This window comes from Phaethon aethereus (assembly GCF_964289735.1).
Source record: "Phaethon aethereus genome assembly, chromosome: 2".
Taxonomy (NCBI): domain Eukaryota; kingdom Metazoa; phylum Chordata; class Aves; order Phaethontiformes; family Phaethontidae; genus Phaethon; species Phaethon aethereus.
Genome location: NC_138582.1, coordinates 36,367,698 through 36,377,461, shown reverse-complemented (window position 1 = coordinate 36,377,461; position 9,764 = coordinate 36,367,698). Strand labels below are relative to the sequence as shown.

Below are 9,764 nucleotides of genomic sequence, written 5' to 3'. Positions count from 1 at the left end.
CAGCCACTGGGTGATCTGTAGCATTCAGCTTACCCACAGCAAGACTAAACTACCATAATAATTTTCCATCAGATCAGAAAGAGAATCTGTCTTACTGTGCAGACACACAGTTGTTATAATTACTGTAGGGGAAGAAGAAGGACATGTGGCCAGGGAAAGGAGTGGAGTTGCCATTTTTAGTAATACGCCATAACTACCAATTTGTAGCAGTTGTCAAGCCATGTTTTTCAGCACCAGTAATCCTCTAACTCTTATAAAAGCTGTAAAGATAAATACCTATAAAAAGAAAAGTTAATAAAAAAATTAACTAATGAGGATTGTGTAGGTACTATACTCAATTAAACAGATAAATACAATAAAAAGTGCAAGATTATGTAATCATTAAGAGTTCTTCCACATAAAAAGCATCCTCTTCCAGATCCCATGTAAGCAGGCTGATTACTGCATTTATCAAGTACAAGGGTTCAGACTCTGCTTAGCGATAATTTCTGTAAGATTCAACTATAAGTGTCATTTAGTAGTTTTCTTTTACCTCTGAAGACTGTGAACCGAAGGTGTCCCAGGTAAGCCCAAGAGGTATATGAATACCTCCTTGATTTTGCTATGAGGAATACACAGAAGTGACTCTGATTTCATAACCAATAGAGAAGATACTGATAAGGAATTTCTGAAGTGAAGTAGCTGTTCGGCTTTGCTAGTCTAGAAGGAAGATAAAATTGCTGGAAAAGAGGCTTCTCGGGTAACTTACACAGTTGTGCAATAAGCTACCGCAGCTCCTGAGAGGTGAGAAGGAAATCCTCCAAATGCACCCATCGCAGCCGATCCTGCCATCACAGGACCTTGCACAGAGCTTACAGAATTTCATTTTGCAGGCCTGTACACCATGATGACACTGGTCCAGCCTGTTGGTCTGTGTTTATTTAATATCCCTCGCGAAAGACAAGACTTCATATGGGCTATGACTACCGTGAAACGGAGCTATGTTGTGAAAACACAATGGATGAGCAGTTGATTATTTCAGCTAAATATTTTCAGACAATTCTCTTGTTAAGTCACAGTTGTTCATTACAAGTCAGATTATTTTTCATTATTTAAGTGCTCTATGACAAATCTGAAAGGAGCTTAAATGTTAATGCAATATTGGCATATGTTTTACGTTTCAGGTAGCTTGCTACAAACAATTCTGACTCAAACAGAATGTCACTTCTGGAAAACATTATATCTCAGTTTACCACGGTAATGTGGGAAGATTTTCCCTGCATAAAAAAAGAAATTAAATCCTTTGTGCCAAATGTATTTAGATTCTAGATATTTTTCATGCTTGTTGATACCAACCAAAGCTAAAAACTATTTACGTAAGAGTGAATTAACCTGCATAACAAGTATCCTTTTGTCTTACTAGACAGAGTAACAAGAATTTATAGCAACCCAAGACATGAATCACGTATCACTTAATTTCGCGTAGTGGCGATTTTGGAGATAAAAGTTTTCTATTATTAAGTGCAAATAAGGTACCAGTAGTATTTTTTGCATGGGAAGAAAAGCCTTAGCTATGAATTCTCACCTGAAACAGCAGTTTTAAATTTGAATTAACATTAAAGGAATTAACAGTATTTGCTTTTAACTTCAAAGTAACTTCTGGTTAAGGAAAGAAACTGGCAACAAATAAATAAGGAGTAGCATTAATCCATGCCTGTATTCCCCAAAAACTCAGCTCACAAAACTATCCTGAAAACCAGTAATTTTAGCACTGTACAGTTAAGATTTTGTCTAAAAACTCTCAAGTTGTTACTTTCACCAATCTAAAAAGCAGTACATCTTTCAGAGGCAATTTTAACTTAATTTTCGAAATCTACCCTCAACAAGTGAGGCTACAAAACATTACATGATTAATATCTTGAAAACTGCCTGAGTTCAATAGGATAAAACACTGAAGTACTCCATTTGTCAAAGAACAATCACGATCTTCCATCTCCGATTCTCCTCCCACATAGCGTGGGAGGAAAATCCTGTAAACATAACACCATAACATGGCAATGACAGAAATATCTTTTTTTTTTTAATGTCTGTGACCTTTGTCCTGTAGAATAGAGACTGCACCACAGCCTACATTTTATATGTAATACACTCAAAGCTTTATTTCATGACAAGTAACACTTGTTAAAACTTGAGTTGATAAAAACTCACCGTTTTCTCTATGCTGCCCTAGTGAAGACACTCAAACAAGCTTCGTGACTGATATAATCACAAAATCTACTACGTGCTCTTTTCTAGCTCTTGCAATCGTTGTGCAACACATTGAGTTCAAAGCATTGGCATTTTCCCATAAAGTTGCCACCTAATAAGCTACATTTAAAAAGAAATCCAACTCCAATCCAGATTATTATTTGTGAAAAAAATCCTTTAAAGCTGAACTTTTTCCATGGAAAAAAAAAATCTAATGCTTTTTTTGCTAATTGCAAAGCTTTGGTCTGTCTTTAAAACACAGTGCAATAGTTCAATTTCCAAATCCACTCAATCTTAAAATAATGAATTCCTGATATTTTTCTCTTATTCAGTTCTTGACATTAAGTTTACACCACAGCCTCCATGCTTAGTTTTCAGCTAGGAAAACTGATATTTCTCATTAGTACCTACACGCTAACATTGTGCTTTTGTTGACTTTGCAGTAGCTGTTACTCTTATTATACTGCAACATATGAGAATTAAAAAAATAAATAAAACCGGGGACACAAAACATGTCTCATTCATTTCCTTGTCTACTTTATCTATCACATAAACCACGAAATTTAGGCAGGTGTTGGGAAACGCTTTTCAATGGGAAAAGTAAAACCAAGAAAGAGTGAAAAAAACAAATAGCCACTGCTGCAACTTACACCTATGAATGCGATATATGGCAATAAAACACAGACAGAAGTAACCAATTTTCCACTTACTACCATTAATTAAGAAATGCCTTTTAGGCAGCGCATTCAGCACAGCTGTTGAATACAATGGTGTGGTGAATCGTGATGGTGAATCCTCCTTTCTTCAGCCTCAAAGCCAAAAAGGATTCTCATGTCTCGTGGAGCGGAGTTCTGATCGTTCTGGATGCGCAGACCATTTCACGTTGGAGACCATCAGAGACTCCTCCAGCAGCTTATACTCAAACCATGAAAAACCATAACGCAGCAGGACTTTTCTCATTGCTTACAGTTAGTAAATAATTTGCAAATTTTTATGGCTAAATCAGTGGTTCAGTTTGAAATTAAAACCATCAGATACAGGACTAGCTTACTAAGGAAAAAGGAGTAGTAGGCGACACACTAAGTCTTCAAAATATCCTCTTCAAGGCTGTGAAATACCATCCTTTTTTATTACTTGGTTACTTCATTTATAAGAAAGGGAATACTTGCCATTTGGAGGAGCATAGATACCTAAACACTTAAAATCTATGAAACTCTTCAATTATGATAAAAACCCTTTAATTTTATACATGCTGGTTTACCACCTATTACCTAAATACTAATTATATTAGCAATTTGCTCACCACATAGCCATGAAAACTGTGATTTTACATATGAATACTTGCTCTGAGAAGTCATAAATCAACAGAAACACAGGTTTACAAATTTTCAATTTTGAAATTTATTTAGAACTCAGGGGTTAAGTGTGATAAGTTTCCAATTGTCTGATAATAGCATACCCATGTCACTATCATGGAAATTGCACTAATTCCCTCTGCCCCCCTCCCTCCTAGAAATCTGCAGGTTAGTTTTCTTAACAGCCGGTGGTTTTGCAAATAGTGCGCTCTAGGACACTACTGCCTTTCCTGAGTGTTCAAAGCTACTGTATGATACATTAAGCTGAAGGAAAAACAACAAAATTATCATTCAGAACTAAACCAGCTATTTTACCTTACTGCTGAAGTACAGAATCATGAAATGCAATGTATTCTAACAGGAGATTGCTTTGGAATGCTTAAAAAGGGGCGGGGGGGGGGGAACCACCTTTTAAAAAAAATTACATCCTTTTTACTGTTTTAAACTAAATTATTTTTAACTTCAAGTCATTAACCTCAAGACCATTAAAAATGGCCGAAGAACTTAAGACTTGCTCAGACTGAAATGTAGTTGGGACTAAAATACCCATGTCGGTATTCCTTGACCTTTTAGGGTATTCCTAGTGGCTCTAACAAAAGCAGCATAACAGGGTATCTCTGGTTTGTGTTTATCTTTTTAATGCTCTTGAAAGAGTTACTAACAGCACTGACCAGAGTGCTTAGACACAGGATTTCAGACAATTGCCTTGCAATGCACTTCAGCTTTATCGTGCAAAACCAATCTAGTCATAAACATCCCCACATTAAACACAATAAATTGTGCCAAAGTATGTGATAGGAATAAATGTCAGCTAATCTATCAACACGTTGACAAATGTCAGCTTGTCTGTCAGGCATTGTTCAAGCCCAGAGTAAAACTTCATTTGGCAGAACTGAATTCCTCCATGGGCAGACTGCATAGTCTATGTAAGTTACCAGCTTTTGTCCAGAAAAATCTCTTCAAAGATGTACTTACACTGGCAAATAGGTTTAGATCAGAGTTTCAGCCCCCTAAATTCACCCTTAGTTAACACATCAATAAAGAGGTCCCACCATCTGTCAGTGGGATTTTTCCATGAAAGACCACAACCATTTCTTGAACCAAACAAAGCTGAAGCAGTGGCAGCTGATGGAAGTGCTAGCTACATTGTTCTTGCATCATTTTTCGTGATGCACTAGATTTATTCTCAGTTATAGATGATTTTGTCAGAAGGGTTCTTCAAGCTGCGGCTGAACAAAAAGCAACTTCTTGTCTCAAGTTTAATTTTTTTTTTTTTTCCTTTATGGAAACTTGTTTTGAACAAAGAACTGGTAGTATAGGCAATTACCATCAGGAACTACCAAGAAGATGATGCGTTCCACTCTAGTATTATGTCAGTGGCTTGCCAATCCTTTTTCCCTAAAATATTTGTAAAAACACTGGAAATATCTATGAAATTTATAAAAAAGCTCCTTCAACATCTGCTTAATGCCCTTTCCCTCAAATATAAAAGACCTCCACATTTCAGGGTCTTTTTCTGTGGATGCAAGGAAGAGCTTGAGGAAGAGGTAAAAGATAGGATAACTGCTATCTTTTCAGTTCCTATGTTACAAAATTTAAATGATTACTACTCTAAAGATTAAATACAGACTTTACATAACCAATCACAACAATGGAAATAAACCATAACTGAAACCATATAAAAATCCATATCAGGTCAAGTGACAGTACATTAAGAATACCCTTATATGTTATACAGAAGATAATATACACAGACTGTAACAGTTATTTTTCCCGTTAAAAGCCACTGTCTGTAGGATCACAATCTTACTGTACAGACAAGTGACTGAATATTTGTAATTATTATAAGGGAAAATTTAGGTTCTAAAAGAAAATGTATCAAGTACACCTTTACACATGTCTATGTTATGATTTAAATTAAAAGCCTTAAGCATTCTCCTACATACTCCATTTTCAACCAAAATGGAGTATCACTGTCAGTATACAAACCTCAGAGAGGGCACTTCTAGTTAGTAGGACTACGCTAAAGGACAGCTGCCTTACAAAGGAGATTAAGTTCAGATGTTTAGAAAACTTTAACAATAAGAGAAAGTTAGAAACCCTAAACTGCTACTCATATTTAACTATAATAACCTTTTAGAGAGCATTAGACTAAACTCCAATATTTTCTGTGGTCACTGTATTAAAAGAAGGTTCTACCACACCTAAAGGATAAGGCATAGCCATCTACTAATTGGCATATCTGTTTATTTGTCTCAGTTTCTGAAAAGGTCCTTATTTGTGTAAGCAGCAAAACAAACTTCAACTGAATGATTGCTATATGCAAAAGGACTGAAGGCAATTGCCTCTGCAGTGAACTTTACAGTTCTCAACAGCACACACGCAACATGCTATCTGAAAAAAGTTACTAACTGAACTACATGTATTAAATACTGAAAAAAGTTTTACATTTTTTATTATAATTTATTTTATTTAACAATCTAAGAAGTTTGCAGCCATCAGAAGTTCCAGTGCAATTTCAGGTGCAATTGGGAATTCAGGAATCTCCGTAGAGCTGTTAGTATAGCGGACCTTGTAGGTGAAATACATGCATACTTTGGATAGGACATGGGATGGGATCTCTCTAAAATTCACCTCATTTGTTTCATTTTCTGCAAACTGTCCTGTAGAAAAAAAAAACAACAAAACAAACACCAAACCAAAAATCAGAATCTCAATTCACTGCAAAATGGAATGTTTTACCACACTAATACAACACATTCTAAATAGATTCGCAGAAGTTCCATATTGCTGGGTATTAGATTCTTCAATGTAAAGCTGGACGGGCCACATTCACAGACCTCAATATTAGGGTCACTTGCATGACAACATGTTTATTTTGACTACAGCCTACTAACAATATTCTGAACAACTACATCAGAAATTTAGGTTTAATTCTGATGCTTTCTCGATAGGTGCTCTAAAATTGTAGTGTGCTCAGCTCTAAAGGTCACAGTAACAACGTTTACAAAAAAATCCAACAACCAACAAACCACCAACAGAAGCATCAATCCAAATTTCTAGCTCTCTTACCCAAGCAAAAAAAATGGTTTATAGATGTTCTATATCTGCACATGCACACTTATTAGTAGTCCCTCTGTAATCCCACTAGCTTTGAATTTCTCAGAGAGTTTCAGGCAAATTTGATAGAGGGTTGAAACCTCAAAGATGCATTAACTTGGTAAGCTGTGAAACAGGCAGACAGGAGGGATGGGGAAGCCCTAGTTGTACTGGAAGAAAGGTTACATAAAGGATAAAGTACAAGTTTATCCTTATTAGACATTGAGGAATTTATCCAAAGCTCAAATCTCAAAACACAAGTGTATTTGAAATTAGCTTTCTTTAGTGCCTGTGAGGATGGAACTTGGATGATATGAAGTCATTCTGTAGTTAGTCCCACAGTCTTCCTACTGTTATCTTTCTCCCTCTCTTCCTCATCTCTCTAGACTTTCAACTCATTAAGCTGAAAGACAATATAAAACACACTAACATGTACTCCATATTTATGGGAGACCTAGCAATGTTTGATTCCCACTATTTCTATAGAAATCCCCTTCTAACTACAAAGCAGAGCTATTTACCAATGTCTACACACATTTGTGTAGAAATATCTGCATGCACTGAAGCTAATCTGGCTTGAATTCTAGCACAGGAACAGTAGGAAGCAACAGGAGAAACGCTAGCATATTGGCAATGTCACAGTACTGAAATAGAGAACACTTACACATCAGTAAAATTATGACCTACTGAAGTAGACAGCAAGAGTACTTTTCTTTTTGAACCCATTTATCTTGCTAGTTTTTATACAAAATGTTACTGAATGCTGACTCCTTTAGAGAGTCAGTTTTCTAGCCCTCTAAGCAGGCTACTTCACCTTTTACGTCTTCACATTGTGGAACAAATGCAGAGCAGGTCTTGTAACTACTCTTACATGTCTGGGAGAGTGACATGGAGTGGATCAGACACCACAGATCTGCTACATTTTTCAAATGCAGCCATTACAATGGTATTTAGCAGAATATTAAGCTATTTTAATTGCTCAGCTTGCCCAACTGTTACTAAGTAATTTAAAAATATATTAAGCAAATGGATCTCTCCACTAATCCTGCTCACCAGAATTGAAAAGAATATAAGAATAACCATATTCAGACCAGAGTTCCATGTAGCCTTCTGCCCATCACTCGACCAAAGGTTGAGGGTAAAGAAGAGGGAAAGCACACGTTAACTTCTCCTTGTTTGCTCCTCCACCCTTTCAGTCTTCAAGGATTAGTTCAGACACTTCTTAGCACAAAGGTAGTCTCATATATTCAGTAACACATAAGGTCCTTTCCTTCTCTAAGTTTATCAACCCTCCTCTCAAACTTAAGATAACTTTTGTCATTAAGCTCAGGAACTCCTAGCCATAGGATCTTGTAAATATGTTGTAGCCTAAACCACAGTAGGCAGCTAGAGCACCACACAGACGCTTGCTCACTTCCCCCACAGTGGGATAATGGAAGAGGAAAGGAAGAGTAAAACCAAGAAAACTCATGGGTTGAGATAAAAAATTGTTTAATAAGTGAAAGACAAGTGGAAGAAGAGAAAGAAAACCAAATAAAACTGATGCGAAGGTAATCACTCACCACCTCCCATGGGTAACCTGATGCCCAGCCAGTTCCCAACCAAAAGATGGCTAACCTCCCTAAGACCCCCTCTCCTTTTTTACTTCTCAGCATGACATTACATGGCATGGAATAGCTCTTTGGTTAGTTCGGGTCACCTGCCTAGTTGCGTTTCCTTCCACCCTCTTGTATGCACCCCTGTCTATTCACCAGGTGAGGGGCAAGAGTGAGAAACAGAGAAGACCTTGACACTGTACTGCGCAAAAAACTGTTCAGCAACAGCTAAAACACTGGTGTATTACCAGCCATTACCATTGTTTTGGTCACAAATCTAAAACACAGAACCGTATGACCTGCTATGAAGAAAGTGAACTCCATCCCAGCCAGCCCCAGCAAAGAATACTAAAAGTTCCACCATGGAGATGGCAATGAAGAACTACCAACTCTTTCTTTGTTTTGAACTTGACTACTACATGTTTCATGTAATATCCTCAAGTTCTCTTAACACAGGAAACTAGTAGTACTAATACTGTAAGATCGCTAACCATCCAAAAATTAAAACAAAGGACATGACAGTACTAAATCTTTTGTACCTACCTGGTCCACTCAACATAGCTTTTATTGTTCCTGATGTTAATGCATGCTCTCTTTTTACAATGAACTCATGGCCATCAGAGGATATTAACTTCACATACATAGCATCTGGGCCCTCACACCCACCGTATGTTTTCTCTTCTCCATCTATAATGGAAAACAGATTAATAGTTTCAGAACACAATGACTGATTCACATCACTAAGAATGCAAGCTGCAGTCTCTTCTATGACTAGGTTTGCAGACAGAAGAACCCAATACAACCAGAAATGAGACAGAAGCATTTTGCATATTTGAAGACAACTTCTCTGAAGCGCTCAGCAATCTGTTTTAAAGTAAGAATTTGAAAAAGTAAGAATTTTTTAATTAACACGTGTCCTCTCTCATTTGTCCATCACCAAATTCTGACACTATTTCTAAAATCTATGTAGGGATGAAATTTTCCTTTAGACATTCTCAGGTGAATTGAACATGCTATTGCTTTCTTCCATAAGGCTACTGTCATGTTTATCATACTAGTACTTACTATGAGTTAGCTAAATACATATCTAATATTTAAAAATACAGACAGCAAGGAAAAAAGAGCTTTCTGAAGCACAGGTAAGAATGAAAGCGGTCAGTATTCCTGTACTGAAGAAATGACATGAAATAGGATTCCTCCCCCACTGCCCAGGCAAACCCAGAACCATACAGTGTTAGTGCACACCCCTGTTATGACCTTTGGTGGAAGACAGGGAAAGTGCAAAAGCACAAAACCGAAGGAAATTTGGAAAATTCTCCCCACAGCAATTTTCACTGTGCTTTTTCAATTTCCCTTCTCCCTTCTGTCTCACTATATACTCGCTCTCTACTTTGTTTCTCCATAACCCTTATCCTCCTTCCCTTTGCTCATTCATTTATTATCCCCTAACATCACTATATTTGAAAAAAAAAAAAACAAAAACATTACT

At 36.8% G+C, this 9,764-nt stretch overlaps 1 protein-coding gene across 1 annotated transcript; it reads right to left on the bottom strand.

Annotated features, from left to right (window-relative positions):
- Positions 1-5,845: 5,845 nt before the first annotated feature.
- On the bottom strand, positions 5,846-9,217 carry ELOC (elongin C). Its single transcript, XM_082014883.1, has 2 exons — positions 8,819-9,217; positions 5,846-6,244 (listed from the first exon to the last, which is right to left on the bottom strand). The coding sequence occupies exons 1-2, from the start codon at positions 9,096-9,098 to the stop codon at positions 6,054-6,056; spliced, it is 471 nt and encodes a 156-aa protein (XP_081871009.1). The 5' UTR covers positions 9,099-9,217; the 3' UTR covers positions 5,846-6,053.
- Between the last annotated feature and the right edge of the window lie 547 nt (positions 9,218-9,764).

Excerpts from the sequence above, each read along its gene's own strand:
- ELOC (XM_082014883.1), bottom strand. The coding sequence starts at position 9,098 with ATGCTTCTGTCTCATTTCTGGTTGTATTGGGTTCTTCTGTCTGCAAAC. Across the intron at positions 6,245-8,818 it reads AGCTATGTTGAGTGGACCAG|GACAGTTTGCAGAAAATGAA; the intron begins GTAGGTACAAAA and ends TTTTTTCTACAG.